The sequence below is a fragment of the Mercenaria mercenaria genome, unplaced genomic scaffold (genome assembly GCF_021730395.1).
Source record: "Mercenaria mercenaria strain notata unplaced genomic scaffold, MADL_Memer_1 contig_4939, whole genome shotgun sequence".
NCBI lineage: Eukaryota > Metazoa > Mollusca > Bivalvia > Venerida > Veneridae > Mercenaria > Mercenaria mercenaria.
Genome location: NW_026463209.1, coordinates 148 through 18,927, shown reverse-complemented (window position 1 = coordinate 18,927; position 18,780 = coordinate 148). Strand labels below are relative to the sequence as shown.

The window sequence follows — 18,780 nt, the reverse complement described above, 5'->3', positions numbered from 1 at the left end:
ACATTTTACATATATTCTTCAAATAAAAACTCTATAACAGTTAATTGGCACTTGAGCAATTATGAGAAAAGGCCAAAGACGGCAAGCCTTTTTCTTTGACAAAGTAAAAATTTTAGGTAATTACATATATTGTATTGGCATCAGTAGACAAATTATGGGTAGTGATTTTAATTATTTTTACGATTTTTATTAAAGGGTACTATTAAAAAAGTAAGGTTGATAGCTGGTAAATGTAAGGATCGTGTGAACTGTCTTACATCCCTCTGCATAGCTGGATATCAACCCGAAATTATATTATAAATAAATAGAAAACAAAAATAGTCAGACGTTTAGGTTATACTGTCAACATTTTTGGTCATATACTGATTGCTGAAAAATATATGTTAGCCGAGTGAGTTATTAGCTAGAATAGTTGAGCAACATTATACTTATATATAACCGGTCACCCCAGGAAACTCTAGTAATTACCAATCAGCTATAATGGTTATGGCTGATTCAGCAAAGGAGATAAAGACAGCAATAAGCTTAAAGAAAGAATAATAACAATAAAAAACTATGTCTGTTGCTTCTTGTCCTATCCACCCAATAATACAGTACAGACGTCATGGTGTACACGAATACATATACTATAACTGTGTAGGTTTTAATTGTTGCCATATCATGTGACCCTTATGTTTTATCTGTATATATGCCAAATGTAATTATTTTATATAAATTGATATTTTTTAACAGTGGCCCTAAAAAGCAAGCCATGAAACGGTGCTTTCTATATATTGGATTGTTTTTATTATTTATATCTTAAACAGGGTCACATGAAAGGCATTGTCTTAAATATTGTTTGATTGATGACCATTATTATTCATATGGGAGGAAGGGAGCTACATGTTGCCTGATATGTTAAAAGAGTCTCCATATTGTACATAAATATATACTATTTTTCTTTTATAGTATAAGTAATTTTAGCAGTTTACTGCAGAAATGGGCTCAATGTAAATAATATGGAGCAAAAGTCATCATGAGCCCATTCAAGAGTGAAACTATCTTATATAATTATGTTCAACAAGATAGTTTCACCACATACCAGGCAATACAGACATTACTGATAGCTAAATGGGGCTTTAGTCTACAACTCAGATTTTTCAGAGTTGTTAGAATCTCAATGTGACATCTGGCAACATTGTTATTCTTATATGGTCATCATCAATATTCAGTAATAATAAGGTCCAGATAATAGTTAAGTATGCCAAAATAAAATTTAGGCAAAATGACAGAGGCAGTATATAAAAATGATTATGGTTTATGTAAAAACATATTATTTAACATCAAAAATGGTTTATTTTCTATTTACAGTAACAATCAGGTGGTTAAATTCGTTTTTTCTGGTTTTTCAGAAAAATCGGATTGACCTACTTGATTTGTAAACAACTTTAGGACAGCCAATCATGACAAAGCAGACAACGCGGTTTTAACCAATCAGCGTTGGCCTGCCAAAACCGTGGTTCGGCTGAAAAATGTAAACAAACAGAAGTTTTTCAATAAATTTAGGACTTTGCTGTCTCTGTCAGACTTACGGTATAAATATAGTTTTAAATATAAAATATGTTTTAATAATTTGGGGAAAACAGAATGCCTTGACACACTGTATGAGGTACATGAAAGAAGACACACATATAACAAGAGCACCGCCTTGCGGGTGCTGACGCTCATCTGATTTTTTTTGTGTAATAGAAATATTGTCCTACCCATGATTTTCTAAGTCTAAAAAGGGCCATCATTCTTGCAAAAAGCAGGATAGAGTTATGTTTCTTGATGTACAGTGTCCACTTATGATGGTGAAAAACTGTTGCAAGTTTTAAAGCAATAGCTTTGATAGTTTATGAGAAAAGTTGACTTAAACATAATACTCAACCAAGAAAATGATTTTCTAAGTCCAAAAGGGGCAATAATTATTGCAAAAATCAGGATGGAGTTACGCTGCTTGCTGTACAGGGTCAGCTTATGATGGTGAACAAGTGTTGCAAGTTTCAAAGCAATAGCTTTGATAGTTTAAGAGAAAAAGTTGACCTAAACATAAAACTTAACCAAGAAATCTGATATTTTCTAAGTCCAAAAGGGCCATAAATCTTGCAAAAAGCAGGATGGAGTTATGTTTCTTGCTGTACAGGGTCAACTTATGATGGTGAACAAGTGTTGCAAGTTTTAAAGCAATAGCTTTGATAGTTTAGGATAAAAGCTGACCTAAACATAAAACTTAACCAAGAAAACTGATTTTCTAAGTCCAAAAGGGGCAATAAATCTTGCAAAAAGCAAGATGGAGTTATGTTTCTTGCTGTACAGGGTCAGCTTATGATGGTGAACAAGTATTCCAAGTTTCAAAGCAATAGCTTTGACAGTTTGGGAGAAAAGTTGACCTAAACATAAAACTTAACCAAGAAATCTGATATTTTCTAAGTACAAAAGGGGCCATAAATCTTGCAAAAAGCAAGATGGAGTTATGTTTCTTGCTATACAGGGTCAGCTTATGATGGTGAACAAGTATTACAAGTTTCAAAGCAATAGCTTTGATAGTTTAGGAGAAAAGCTGACCTAAACATAAAACTTAACCAGGCAACGCCGACGCAGACGCCGACGCCGACGCCGACAACCGCTCAAGTGATGACAATAACTCATCATTTTTTTTCAAAAAATCAGATGAGCTAAAAATGAAGAGGTGAAATAAGTTAGTCTTTTCTTCTAACTGTAGTTTTTATGATAAATGTATGGGATTAAGTTCCCATCCTATTCACAGTCCACTGGAGGTCACTTGGACCTACTTTGGACTGTGAATTATGGTACACACTCTACACGTAGCCTATAAAGTGTTGTTATATAATTGAAGCTATGCTCGCCCATATGGTCTTAACCGGTGGCGAGGGTAAACAAACTCAACACACACACGCAAAAGCTTTCTTGTAAAAACAACCTGTCATAAACCTGTTTGAGTTTATAGACCTGACATGACCCATAAATACTTATTAAAACAACATCATTATTTGAATTGCTGTTATTTATAGAAAGGGGAGATGTCATCATTTTTGCCAAACCAACATAATTTTATTTATATACTTTGATAATGTAAATGCACACTTCCCTATTCTATAATGCAGTTAACTGCAATTATTAGATATTTTTAAAATATTATACAATACTGTATATACTATATAATATCATCCATTTCAACAAATTTCCACACCATAATTGTTCATGAAATGCCATTATATATAAGAATATTTTTTTTAAAAATCTTTCAAATTTAATGTGTTTGTCGTTTGACATTTCTTAATAATTGATATACATTATATATTATCAACATAAAAATGGACAAAAATATTATAAGTGACTCAGTCAGAGGCACATCATATCCTATTTTCCCTAAATACCCCATAACCATTATTTGGTGACAGAAATATATTTTGGGGCATTTAACGTCCATTTCAGGTGACAAAATCCTCAAGAGGACAAGCCCCCTCTGCTAATACAAGAAGAACAAAATCAAGCAGACCAAACCCCTTCATCCAAGTATCAAAGGGCAAATAATACACTTTTATTATTTTATCAATTCAATTACATCTAATGACAACAAAGACAAACACAGCAAAAGAAATCTAAGTGTGACACTTACGTTCAATAAATTGTTTATGTGTACCAGTTATTATGTACATTCACTGTCTGTGAATAGAAAGAAGTTTCTTGGAGAAAATCAGTATAAATATGGATAACTGATCCACTTATTCTACTAAATACAAATTATTGCAGGTTGTCCCTGAATAACTAAGATGAATCAGACTTCTTTCTGAAACAAAATCTCTTCAGCATTATTGACTTTGAAACGGTTGCACAACGGTTCTACAAATAAAAAAAGAAAATCAATATGATGTAACTATGACATAAATATGTAGTAAATTTGGCAATCTTCATTTTTGAAAAACATTTAGGGTCGGGCAAAAAATTTAGGGCACAATCAATAAAATAAACAAACGTGTTTGTAAACATGGACAGATCCAAACAGAAGGGGAAGAAGCATTTTATGGAAATATTCTGATGGCAAAATACAATACATATCCATAGCCCTGACAAACCTATAAACCGGGAAAGTCTATCTGATAAGTACATCAACAAGGCTAACCTATCTAAACGAGCTGTAGGTCGGGATATCGGAAACAAACATTTTTTTTTATGCCTTATAGTGGTAATGAAATATATTGCTGTGGTTACAAATGCAGCTGGGTTTATAGTGCTTTCAATGGGTGTTTTAATTTAGCGAAAACAATGTAATATGCAAATTGTGTTAATTTATGTATCCAGAAACAGAAATACAAGACTTCCTGTATTTGCTTTATTAAAGGACATGTAGAAAGAACTGCTGGTTTATATATATTACTTTGCTGTCGACAACCAGAACAGAATGATATATTATAGTAAAAGTTGGAAGACAGTCATTTAAAATTATATTAAAAAAACTTATGCATATTATCAATAACTTTCTAGTAAAAACTTAATTAACATTATCTTAAAGGAGCCGTTAATAGGAGAGGGGGTGTCAATATTAGCCAAACTGAAAATTTATAAGAACTTTCCTACATTTGTTAAAATAATTCTCACTGATCAATGTGCAAAGATAATGAAGTTGCACATCAATATTTCAACCAAATCCGGATTTGGAAACAGATAAATTTCAACTGAAAAATGGATCGCTCTGTCATCAAATATATTCATTCATGCTTTATGTGGATGCATTGGTCGAGAGGACTGAGACACTTTCTGTGCAGGTGAAGACCCCAGGTTCGAATCCTGGCTACTCCCATTGTGGTGTGTCCTTGGGCAAGGCACTTAATCATGATTGCCTCAGTCGAACCAGCTGTAAATGGGTGCCAGCAAATTGCTGGGGGTAAGGTATAAATGGTTTTAACTGTTCCTAAAATAAGGTTGCTCAAAAGCTCTACAGAGCTTATGCAAATTGTTTCACAAAGTGACGGTAAATAAAATTTACCTTACATTAAAACCTGTGGTTAATAGGGCAAGTTGCTCTAGTAACAAAAAAAAACACAACAAAACAATGTCCCGTAACTCTGCATTTTTTTTTCTAAAATGAATCTAACAGGCACAATGCACAACTACCATTACAACTGATCATTTGTGTAAAGCTTCATTAAATTGTGTCAAGGGATGCTGCACAGGGCAGACAACCAGAAACCAGTATACCTGCCTTACAACTTTGCGCAGACATTTTATTGAGGAGGGTTTTGTATTCAATGTGAAATTCAGCAAAAGGGATTTTGTCCGCCAATGTAGAAATTATCAAAGGGGGCTTTGTCTGCAGGGAATTTTTTCTACATTCCTGTTTCAGAAATAGGCATTGGGTGGCCTGGTGGTATTGGCCTTGATTGTGTAAATGTCCTATCTGCCATTTCAACTTAGGGGCTGATGCCAGGGAGTCCACACTGACAGTATCATTTTATGTGCCATAAGATATGTCAGGCATTATAGAAGTTAAGTATAATTTAAAATTTATAATTTCAAGTGTGTCATCCAGAACACTGTATAGTTCAAATAAATCAAGTTAAAGACTTGCATATATATGTAGAAGTAATACTTATCATATCAAAAGATACTGTGAGATCATAGTGACAATCCCAAATCTAGAATGTCAGACAAACCTAGATGCCATGAGCTATGTCAGATAAATCAAGCTGCCATGAGATTTGTCAGACCTCTTTTTTATACTAAACTGCTGAATGAAATTGACAAAATTCAAATATGATGAAATTATATATTTAGTATTATTTCGCAGATATAATTTCATTTTTATCATTTAGTATTGTACTATCATGTTAAGTGTGCACAACCTTCAGCAAAATTCATCATTATCTAACAGATCTCACATCATCATCTAATTAGATAGAAATAAACAATAGCTGTCTGATTACAAAAAAAAAAAAACATCTGACTTTTTGAAACTGTTTAAATTGGCAAGATTTTATACAACAACAACAAAGGGGCATAATTTTGCTAAAATATAAGTCAGAGTTATAAAATTTACATACTAAGGACATCCCATGATGCCAAAGATTCATATAGAAGCATGCTTACATACAAAACTGTTACAAAATTTAAATAGGAGTTCAATTTAAATGAAGGTGCACAGTTTTGAGGAACTTATTAAAGCTAGATTTATGTAACTTGGCAACAGAGATTATCTTATGCTGCAAGACACATGTGTAAAATTTGAAAATATTACATTTTAGCCTAATAGTACATAAGAAATTTCCTTACATGCAAAACTTCAATTTTCTTGACAGAGAAACTGACGCCAGAAAGATTAATTACCCAGTACAATATCAGCAGCATTCGCAGAGTTATCTTCCCAAATGATTTGACAGGTGTTGCCACCTACGGTGAATAGGTCCTATCATGCGGTATATTCTCGGCTTTTATCGTAGTGTTAAACTCTTTTCTTAACCTTTCTTGTGTTGACACCTGAATAAAAAAGTAATTAAAGTATTTGACAAAAAATTCTAATCATGTAATTTATCAATATCATCTATTTGGATAGCGGTTGCTTCTGTTTTTAACATAAAATGTAAAGCCTTGTAAAATTTTCATCTTTTCAAAATGCTGGCCACCAATATATAATTTAAATTATTGTTGTAGCATTAATTTAAGCGAGTCACATTTCCATATAATTCATAAGCAAAGTGGGGTTAGCTACTGTAGCTAATTGAAAATATTGCAAACTCTTACCCCTGAATGGAAGCTTTGTTTCAAAGAGACAGTGGTTACTCTGGATACATTAAGTCTGCATAAAATTTCCAATCCACTGGCTGCATACTGATTGTTATCTTAAAAATGTGCATGCCATGCATCCTGTTAACTCTAGGGGTTCAAGAATATGTCCTTGAAGCAGACTTAACACTTCCTGCTCCCACTTTGTGGTATGTGTATTAAAAATCCTGTGTGTTTTTATTAAATGTAAAAATTTATATTTGCACTGTATGTATGTTTGTTTGTTTGTTTTGGGTTTAACGCCGTTTTTCAACAGTATTTCAGTCATGTAACAGCGGGCAGTTAACCTAACCAGTGTTCTTGGATTCTGTACCAGTACAAACCTGTTCTCTGCAAGTAACTGCCAACTTCCCCACATGAATCAGAGGTGGAGGACTAATGATTTCAGACACAATGTCATTCATCAAATAGTCACAAAGAACATACGCCCCGCCCGAGGATCGAACTCACGACCCTGAAATCTGTAGACCAACGCTCTACCTTCTGAGCTAACCGGGCGGACATTGCACTGTATGTGGGCAAGTTACTGTGAAATTGAACTGACTGAAAATTAAAGAGGCAGCACCATAAAATTAAATTAACAAGTGGTATGTCAACTTGTCAATAGAGATCATTTATGCCTCAAAGATGATATTTTCATAAAATATATGAGAAAACAGCTATAATAAATTATTTGGGATGATGGAAAATTGAAGGGACATCTTATCACAAGGTCATAATTATATTCTAACATTTTACAGTAATTATTATTGTAATTTCTATATTATTCAATATCTCATTGCATTAAGCTGTGTATGCAGATCTTTCCGATTAAGATGTAACTTTAGGAATATATACTGTCTATATTGATCCTTATTCTAAGAATATAGTCTGAATACTTGCACAATGATAAAAGGATTTTCTCTGGAGGGCATTTCAGTATTGAAATAAAGTACTTTAATAATAAAAAAAAACTAAATAAAAGCATTTATTGTCACAATTAACAAACATAACAATCATACAGTCCATAAATAAACTGACACACAGAAAATTCACTTTAAAACAGTCCTTACAGCTAGTGACAGTCTCATATTTTTCAAGGCATAGAATATCAATAAATCTAAATAAAGCTCTTTCCACAATTGCTCAAGGGATAAACAGCTGAATTTTGATTACATTATCGTATATTATCCAAATCTACTAATTTAGATTGAAGTGACAGCGGCTGAATAATGATGTAATTAATGTAAACAAACTTTTCTAAGACCTATTCGCATGTAGTGCCACCTATACGCACACCTGTTTAATCAGGGAAATTAACTGACCGATATCGCCCATTACAAGGAAGTTATGCTTACAATTAAATAAAGCTTATAATTCTTCATCAAATATGAAGAGAGAAGGCAATCTGAACAGACTGATCACTTTCTTAACTTTCTGTTGTTACAGGCAATAACTTCATTAAAATGTGTTAAACTACAATATTTATGTCATATCATAAAATCATATAGTTTATTGGATTTCTTTTGTGTCTTTTATTCATGGCCTACTGTCCACCAAATTGTTTAATTGCTTTCTTATCTGTTAGATGAATCCTTAAACAGACATCCTGCCATCTTTTACAGAATAAGAGCTAAAATTGTGAAATAAAGGAAATATCTAAAGTATATCTTATGTTATAAAACCGCTTTAAAACCTTTCCAAACTAGTAAATGCTTTTGTAGAAAAGTGCATGTCTCCACCAGTACATAAATGTATAGGCAAGAAGTCAATAGGAGGCAAGAGCAAAAGTCAAAGAGACACCTGGTGGTTGGCTACAACAGGGATCATTTACTAAGTCTCAATAAGAGACCTCTACTTTAAAAGGAAGATATACCGAGGGGCATAATTTGGTCAAAAATACATATCAAAGTTAGTGGGATTGTTACCATACATACAGATGATGATGATGATAAAGATACATTTTTAAGTTTCAAGTCTTTATCTTATATTGTACTAAAGTTATATCGTTAAAAGCTAAGATTGCCAAAACACTTCAAGTATGAAAGGGGCATAATTCTGTCAAAAATACAGTAAGAGTTAAGGGGATTGTAACCACACAATCATGCAGATGATGATTATAAAGAAATAGCTTTTAAGTTTCAAGTCATTATCTTTTAAAAGTACCAAAGATAATTATTATGTCTATAAACAAAGCTTTCAAAAAAAATTAACATGAAAATAATTCCAAGTATAACACCACGGTGGCCTTGACCTTGGGTATAATGGGCCTAGCCCCTGCTCATATTTTGTTTATATGCTAGACAATGTTTATGTGAACTTACAGTACGATATAAGCAATAGTAACAAAGACATGACAGAAAAACGGAGTTGCAGAAAAACTTTTACCTTAAAAATAACATAAGTATAACACCTTGGTGACCTTGACCTTAGGAATAATGAGCCCAGCCCCTGCGCATATTTTGTTTGTATGCTGGACAATGTTTATGTAAAGTTACAGTAAGATATAAGCAATAGTAACAAAGATATGACAGAAAAACAAAAAGGTTGCCGAAAAACTTTAACCAAGAAAGGTCACGCTGACGCCAGGCGAGTAGAATAGCCCCCCTAATCTTACGAACAGCGGAACTAAAAATGAAAAAAAGGGGAATGGGGGAAGAGACTGGGCACTGTTACTACAACAAACATTTGTCTTTATACACTTAATATTTTCAGCGTCACTGAAAAGTTACCACCCTAATGGCCCTAATATTTAAAAAACTGTGTTAAAAGCATAACAGGACTACATTTTTGACGCAGCTGAGATGTCACTGGTGTAAAGACTTGTCAAATTCGATTAACTCCATTTGAGGCATGGGCTGCACGTGGAAAATGACTTTTTCAAGCAATGTCAACATGTACGAATTTTCTATTGCAAATCATTCATCGCACTTGAAAGTTAGTCGACAGACTAAAAGGAATACGTTAAAAAACCCAGAATATCCTTGCTAAGAATGCCACGTTTAAGGCACGATCAACGCCATATATTGTATAAAATAGTAAAGAGGTATATATTGGGTAGTAACTTTTCAGTGACGCCAAGTATAATTTTATGAAATTTTTGTGAATAAGTTTTTGTTGAACAGGTTGGAATAGAAAAATAGCCAACCACCTATATTTTATGAGCATATGGAAAAAATAATAATTTAAAGTTTCTCATTTTGGTTCGAGTAAGTTTTGACCTGCTGGCCCGCAACAGAGCAAACTGATAAAAAAGGTAATAACATTGGCATACAGTACAGTGTATAGTAGTCGCAACTTGACCGCGATGGTTGACCTTAGGCTGATTATTCATATCGATTATTTCATTATAGAAATCAAGGGTGCTTAGGGCAGCCGTGAATATTGATACGGAATTAATTTGTATACAGTGCAGTATCAAAGTATATATACTTACATTTAGTCAGTTAAAACCTTCCAATACACTAATTTATATTTACACAAATTTATATTTCCCTTTTCTCGTGCAGCTCGTGTTTTACATACACTCCTTTTCAATAATAGGTTGTGCCTCATTATGTATTATAATGCAAAGGTCAAACATCGGGGTCAAGTTGCGTCCACTATAATCATACAGGGATATAAACTAGCTATTTCTATTCAAGGGCCCAGACTGTCAAAAACAAATGGTTACCATTAGGTATGTGCATTTTCTCCAACAATTTAGGAGCCCATTCTAAAATCTAGGGACCATGGGCTTCTAGGTCCCTGCTAATTTATATCTGTCAAGAAGTGCATGCATTTGAAAATGCTGTTAGAAAATATGTACTATACAACAATGCATTATCTTAAACCATAATCATGACATAGGTATGCGATTTGAATATTTACTGCTATGAACTTGTTGCATTTTTAGCGGACTGTTCTAAGTTTTTAATAAAATCAAATATCACTTGTTACTATTAAAGCTATTGACTTGAATTTATATCAAATAAATTCATATCAAAGTACACCAGAAGAAACAATTCCCATAACCCTGATCTGAAGTCTGATAGAGTTATGCCCCTTTTTGACTTAGAATTTTTGGTTATTATAAAGTTTTATATAGTGTCCAATATCTCTTAGACTATTGCTTTTAAAGCTACTGACTATTGATTATGCCACTTTCACTGGCATAGTGTTCAGGTACACCTCAAAGTACAGAAAATGCATTCCAGATTCAAGAAAAAAATCACGGGGAGGTCCCAATACCTCACCTACACTGCAGCTGTGGGGGACATCCTTCTGCACCTATTCCCAGCTTGTATTCACACAACCTTCCAGAAAATCCTGGTTACTCCTGTTGAGATATGAATAAATTAAACAGAGTTCATTCAATTACATTTGTTATCAATACAGTCCACTGAATATAACATTTGCAGTAATTAGGTAGAATTGTTTATCTAAAGGTCTTTGATTTTGATTATAAGTGAAATAAATGTTTGAGTGAAATAACTTCAAATATTTTTTAAACTAAAGACAAGAATGCATGTAAACAAAACACAATTTTCATAATAATTGTTTTATCAAACATCTGACATGCTGAAACAGATCCCTTAAAAAGAATATTTAATATGCGCTAGAAAGAACCTTTTGGTAAACTAAATCACATTATAGTACTCTGGTAACCAAACAACAAAACTGTAACACAAGTGGCGTATTTGTAACAAAGGGGAATAACTTAATAATTAGACTATTGGTAATAACCACCATTTTTGACATGCACACATTCTTCAGGTTTTGTAGCTTCTTGCAATTTTTCGGCTACATGTATTTGTCGATTTAAAGGAAGATTTTTCCTAGTTTCTTAATTATAGAAATTACACAGTCATTCGATAAAAAAAGAAAAAGGAAATTTTAGTCAAATACAGGAAATACTTTCACTTTGAATAAAGTGTATATTTTCCAATCTGCAAAATTTCCTGTCTTAATAATCATACAGTATTTAAGACACCCTAAATGCAGCACAATAAAGCTGATTTAAAAGTGAAACGAGCATTCCAGTTTTTTTGTGGACACATGAATGATGAATCAAGTGTTTGCAGGAGTTATCTTTCCTACATGCTTATTTCTACCTTCAGAACATCAAAAATCTTTTGAGTTTTCGACTTGGAAAAAAGTGAAAGTTTGGCAAAAATGTTGTCATTTTTTACATTTTAAAAGTTTATCAAATGGATAAATATGGGCCTGTAGTTAGAATCTACTTGTCATTTCATATACAAACATAACAGCGCGTTACTGAAGTGCTCTTTTAAAGAAGAATGTACTATTGTTTTTTTCATGTCAGCAGTGAAAACAAACAGTAATCGGTCAGTAATCGATTCGCCTCTGAATTGCTAATGCTATCTCTTTAAAACACACTTCCATGTTACCTAATTCGCTGAAAACACCCCAAATTTCATTGCCCTGTCTTACACTTTTCACACCGGAAGTAAACAATATTGTGCGCATGTGCACTGACAGATATTACGGGGCTGACGATGTCAACCTACAGCTTCCCGATTTTAAATATTTTGTTTTTTCCTGTTAAGCTAAGTAGATGTATTGTCATAAGGAAACATATTTTCCTTTGATCTGATCTTTCTTCACCCCGAGACCAGGATGTCAAACTGCAACTTCCTGATTTTAAGTATTCTGTTTTTTCCTGCTGAGCTAATAGATTACAAGTAGATGCAAGAGATGAACTGTAAAAATGAAACATATCTTCTTTTTGCTAAGTTCATTTAAAACGGCAATGTCATTCTTTCTTTTGTTACATGTTCTCTTACACACGTGTGAAAGAAAAGAAGAAGCTTGTACGCCTTTAATAAGTAAGACAGGGATTATGTGGCGTTAACACAAAATGCATCGAACAGAAATTATTGAAATAATTGTGATCTAGTTAACGAATCTCAAGCGTTGAACAAAAAAGTTGTCTTATCACAGTTCCGCATACCTGCAGGAATTAATTCCTCCAAAGTGGCAGTTTCATATGCAGCATGTATAAGTTATTTTGCTGTGTATATGTCACTATATCTTTAAACCGCAAATCTGTATTTACTCGGTAATCCGGCTCCAGTTGAATACCCCTTTTCCCCCAAAGTCGTTTGGATATAAAAACGAGACACAGTAAAGGAATGCCATTGCATGAACTAACAGATGCTGTTTGAAGTACGATAGAAAATATGACTGCAGAAGCTATATATTTTCTTAAACATGAAGATCTTATTTATAATTTGGAATATTAACCCAATTATCCTTTGTTATGTGACGTTACCAGTTTATACTTGTAAAACAAAGGGCGCGGTAAATCTATTTAGCTTTTTCATTTCATCATCTGAAAATTATTTTGATTTACATATACGTCATTTTCGAAAATTTACATAGAACGAATATTCCTCTTTGCGTTTATCTGTGCTAGATTCAGCTAGCGCACTTTCAATTTTGTCTAAGAATGTTTAATTTTATGCGCCGTTTAAATTTTTGTCGTCTGTTAAAATTTATACGTCCACTGATAATAACATTTTTATTGACTTTTGCATTTATATATATATGATTGCCTAAATTATCGGAAAACTTATTGTTAAATTTTATGTAAAATATCATAACATCCTGCACGGTGACGGTGTGTTGAGCCATATATGTCACAGGTCAAATACATCTATATGACACGTGTGTGATATACTAGGCCGTAAAATTGACATTTGTCTAATGTGACATATTCGTCTGGTCTTTTTTGACAGTTTACACCGAAACGTATATATCACATAAGTTGTGATATAAAAGTGCGTGAAATTGCAAAATATACTTTTGTTAAACTCATTCCAGGAAGGGGTCGGAACCCTTCCACCCCGGATCCCCCGCAGGATTCGGCCATGCAAATAATATCAAGTTTACTCTGTGTATAAGATGACATTGGTAAAAATTGAAATGTGGCCAGATGATGGTGGAAATGGGCTACTTTGATTAGAATTTGATAGAAAATGACAAATTTATTGCAATTTCGTTGAAAATGAGGATAAAACCCAAAAATATCACATTTTCACTGTTTTGAGTGTATTTTTTTCTCTCAAAAACTGCATATTCATAGCCTACTGATTGCTATTTTCTGACCATCAGAGGTATAAATGAACATATTTAACAGTTTAAATGTGTAATTTGCATGCAGATCAGAGCAGAAAATGTCAAAACAGGGCAAAACAAGGCTGCATTTAGGGTAACAGCTTCAAAATTATGTCGCGACAGCTATTTTTGACAAAATCTGATGCTTTGTCTTATGGTACCGAAAACTTGGAAACTGTTGATATCGGGCTAAAACCTTGTATTTTTTCATGCATTTAGGTTTCTTGTACATTTCAAATGAAACTGGCACAGTGTCACAGAAAAAAGTTTTTCTTATAGGCATACAGACACTAAAAAGAAAAATGGCGCGAAAAAAAATGGCGGATACAAATAGTCCTCAGTTGTTTTGCTCTGTTGTTTACTACTGAGTCCAACGCTCGATCGAAATTAATATCTTAAAACTGATGTATTCAACTTTTTACCTATACTTATAAGTTAATCTGTGGGACATTCATTTGAACAAGACGAGATATCTATGGAAAACTTTATGGTTTAATAATACGGAAATGATAAATGAACCATATTTTAAAGTTTACTACATTCAACTACGAGGGTCATTTAAAAATTTGGTGCGTCATGAGCCCCGATTGCTTAATGTGCATAAGTTTGCCGACCAAACTTGTTCAATACGAATGTTGTCGATTCTAATCGACTCCTACATGACTCTTATACGAGCATTCACGTCTTCTACACGACGATCATCTGAATCGTTACACGATCCCTGTCCGAACAGCTTTTCTAATAAATGGTCATTTTCCGGTGGGTTGGATCGGGAAGTAATCGAGTGCAATCGGAAAACTGGACAGCAGATCGCATCGATCAGGTGGCGATTTCGTACAGCAATTGAGTATCGTTTTTCGATCCTTTTCCGATCAAGGCAATTTCTAAACAATCAAGAGTTGATTGCTACATGATTTGTTCACGATTTCTTCACGAACCCTTGCCAACCGACCGCTACTCGATTTATTTTACGTATCAAAAATATCGGGTAAAAAGTCTATGCATTGCCAATCAAGTAGACCTATAACGATCATCCCGACCTCTTGCCGATCGAGCTTAATCAGTTACCGACCACTTCCCAGTTTCTTGTCAATGTTAACTTGACCGCCACCCGTCGACCGCACGAACGCAGTCGATAACTTTTCAAAACCCTCGATCGGTAATTGATCAAACATTTATACAAATTAAAGACACGAGACTGATCATCCCGCGGCATAGTCCAGTTCCCGAACAATGGTTTGTGGACGATCGGTTCGATTTGGTCTATGTGGCATAACTGAGATTTGATTGTTTTAAAGAAAAACTTTTTTCCAAACTGATGAAACTGTGAAATATTCATTGAAAATTTCGTTTTTCTTTGCCAATTTCTGAATGTAAGATATTCGTTTTGGTGTGCCTATGAAAACCTAAGGCCAACATTTACAACACATAAAATGTATCATATACATTTCATGCGCAGGCTAATTTCGATTGAATATATCACACGTGTGTGACAGCTTACTGCAAGACAAGTTATGGTTCTGCGCTTTCAGATTTTCATCAAATATTTTACACAATAACACGTTTTACACTAAACGTCACATTGCATAAATGTCTTGATTAATTTACACACATACTGAGTCGGTTATTCGCTTTGCTGAATAATTCGCCATCATTTTCTCGTAAAATTATTACGCCCTACGTATAACCACCCATCGTGTATAAATAGTGTTAAAACACTGTTTCGCTATAAATCATTTCATAAATAAATATTTATCAATGAAAGCAATATGGTTAAATGGTACACTGACGGTGAACCAAATATTTAGATATAAAATTTTGGTAAGGAGCATTATTAACCTCCATCTCTGAACATATTATATACACTGCAATACAACTTAAAAAGTTATCTGCGTTTTTAGATGTTTATGGTAAATGAATCGCATTGTATGTTCCGAAAAGTACACCAACGACTACAAAACGTGTCATTTTGTAGCAACATACACATGAACGTGATAATGAAACAGTAAAAAATCAATATTGCAAATTCCGTCCAAAAGGGAACTTAAACAGCGATCGAACATATCGCACCCACTGACTACGCTCATGCTCTGTTTACTTGTTTTAAAACTTAATTCTAAGAATACTGTTAATAAATATTGAACGGAAATAATAATGTTATCATTGATCTCAATGAATATATATAAAAGGGCCGCACGAGCAAATGATTCACTTTTCATTTGTACGGAACAGAGTTGGTGGAAATTTCAAGGTAAGAAATATTTCCTTACAATTTCACCTTATTAGTCTTATACTTTGCGATTGAATATTTTTCTCGGCACAAGATTAGTTCCAAGGGCAATGACATCAGGTCTTTCCTTTTATATTTTCTGTAGTTAACAATACTTAATGTCTTACGAAGAAAATGATAAACCTAATTAGATATTTGTTTCCGCTTATTTATAGATTTTAAATATGATGTAAAATTTGTAGTGACATATTCACGCAATTTAAAAACCATGAAATTCATTATTTGAATGAGAGAGAAATCAGTTTAACGGACAGATTTTGCAGAAAATTCAATTATTCAATTATGATTTTCAATGGCAAAGGGAGCTGACATGACCATTTTTAGGCAACGTCAGTACAGTAAAGAAGTACTTGACATAAACATAAAGATCTAAGAAGTTTTCATTTAGACATTTTAAATGACAAAGGGATCATCCAATTTTGTAAAGAAATAACGTTGAATTTGGAATTATGCGGTTTACATCAAGGACACGCGGTTATTACTTTTTGAATTACGATTATATTTTATCGAATGCTCGACATATTAACACGAGTACACGAAATTTATTTCCGAACACTCAGTATTTTTTTCAAAAACAAAAAACAAATCTGTCATACTTAGTTCTGAAAATTTTAACATGTTCGGATAGGCGTTGTGCACACATGCTTAGATATATATTTTTATATGAATTCCTTTTAGGTATAACACAAGTTAAGATTGGAAAATAAGATCAACATTGTTTCATGATTCATGAATATTAAACCTTAGTTTCTAAATAAATAAATAATAAAGCCTGACCCATAACTGTTAGACACCTCATCCCTGATTTGCATTTGATTTACACTATGTATGTTCTAGTATATACCAATCTGTTATGTCTGAAAAGTAGCTGATATAAAACTTTTTTTTGTTGTAGTGCTTGACAAAAATGGATCACAAAGAAGCGGCTTCTAAACTGATGTTCAGCATAGATTTGCTACCACAAGTTTCAAGGCACATCGATTTTCTGGAAAAGGTTGCCGAAATTCCAGACCTTAAAGACGAACATGTGCTGAGACGTGCTGCATACAGATATGAAAAGTACTGGCTGCCGCTTGCCGCTGAACACAGGGACGAATGTCTAACTGCCCCACTTGATATTGAGTGGATATGGCATTGTCATATGCTGTCCCCGAAGAACTATGAAAGCGATTGCATTGCTCTTGTCGGAACAGTCGTCAACCATACATTTTACAATACGCAAGAGAGAGATCTGTGTTTGCAAGCTGCAAAGAACCACTGGTTACAGAAGTACGGGGATAAAGATGAACCATTTGCAATGGAATACAGCATACTTGATAAAGACGCTGTTGAGAATTTCACATCGGCTCTGTCTTACGATCTTGTAGCAGCCGCAGTGAGACAATCAACATTCTATGATAAGATAGCATCAACGGAATACAAGAATGAAGAAAACCATGAAAATGTCAACGAAAGATACAAGAAATACATTTATCTGTGCAAACTTCTACCATCCCTCTCGCTGACTCCAAGTATTGGAATAGATCTGCTGTGGCACACCCACCAAAGCAACCCACTGGCGTACAAATTTGATATGGGAAGGATTCTTCGAAGATTATTACAGCATGACGACACAAGTACTGACCAGACCGTTGGCTCGAAGTTACATGAAGCGAGTCAACTTACACTGAAGAGCTGGGAGAGATTTTATAACGAACCGTTCCATGATTGCACATGTAAATGTGTCAATAACTGTTTCAGTAAATGTGTAAATAACTGTTTAAGTACTTGCAAATCAAGCAACTAAAGCACTTGCCCGACAACTACCAGTTCCTGTGCAGTGTAAAGACTCACTTATCCGCTGACAATCAATTTATTGATATGTTTGTTACTTATTATATTGATCAGTGAACCTTTCAACATAATCCTACAATGATAACCCTCTCTTGTTTCATCAGAATGATTTGAGTTTGTGTACTAGCTGATGTTCTAAACTAAAGCCAATGCCTGGATATCTATGTATCGTAATACTAAAGTTTTGTCTATATATGTCGTATCATGTTTTTATTTTCAATAAAATAATATACTTACTAGTAGTCAAAACGTTTCGAAGACAGTAAAATCATCTATCGCCCTATCTGTGGCGGCGATATATTTGACCATAAAGGTAGTTGATGCGCAAACATGGTGACAAAACATTATAATAAAGTAAATACGCAACATCAAATCCGGTTCCCTAATACTCCGTTGAATTATTTACCATGCCGTAGTGTTGAAAATGACTTTCATTGGATTTTCGCTGTTTGTCCTAAGTTAATATAACTGAATGTAAATCGCATGAGTCGAAAGCTTTTCGTTTGTCATTGTGGTTTGGTCATATGCCGAATCTTCAAATTTATTGGAGAAAAAGACAGCTGCCCCTCTGAACGTTTTTAAAGCACCGGCTGAAACCTTTGCAGAAACCGACCTTTCGCATGCTATTCGGATAGTTTCCTCAATGTCACACATGCGGTTTCCAAGTCAGACCTTAATTTAGGAGGCAAACTCTTAACCGAACCAATAGTGATTTGACCAAATTTCAAGCTTTCAAA

General features: G+C 33.8%; 2 protein-coding genes across 6 annotated transcripts in view; one reads left to right on the top strand and one right to left on the bottom strand.

The window, feature by feature from the left end:
* Positions 1 to 13,506, bottom strand: part of LOC123557308 (uncharacterized) — a 29,725-nt gene extending 16,219 nt beyond the window's left edge. Inside the window, exons 1-4 of one of the 5 annotated variants that reach the window (XR_008369573.1) lie at positions 12,192 to 12,272; positions 11,037 to 11,119; positions 6,367 to 6,516; positions 3,662 to 3,885 (exon numbers count right to left, since the gene is read on the bottom strand). Coding sequence is in view for 3 of the 5 variants with exons in the window: in XM_053535591.1 (XP_053391566.1) it covers positions 6,367 to 6,387 (21 nt within the window). In the remaining 2 variants the exon portion in view is untranslated. Of the gene's footprint in view, positions 1 to 3,661; positions 3,886 to 6,366; positions 6,517 to 11,036; positions 11,120 to 11,409; positions 12,105 to 12,191; positions 12,277 to 12,754 lie in introns of those variants that run through there. The other 4 variants (XR_008369574.1, XM_053535591.1, XM_053535590.1 and 1 more) reach the window with 4 other exon arrangements.
* A 2,508-nt stretch (positions 13,507 to 16,014) lies between these two features.
* Positions 16,015 to 18,279, top strand: LOC123557307 (uncharacterized). Its single transcript, XM_045348721.2, has 2 exons — positions 16,015 to 16,171; positions 17,106 to 18,279. Exons 1-2 carry the CDS (start codon positions 16,124 to 16,126, stop codon positions 17,994 to 17,996), a joined length of 939 nt encoding a protein of 312 aa, XP_045204656.1. The 5' UTR covers positions 16,015 to 16,123; the 3' UTR covers positions 17,997 to 18,279.
* The last annotated feature ends 501 nt before the right edge of the window (positions 18,280 to 18,780 follow it).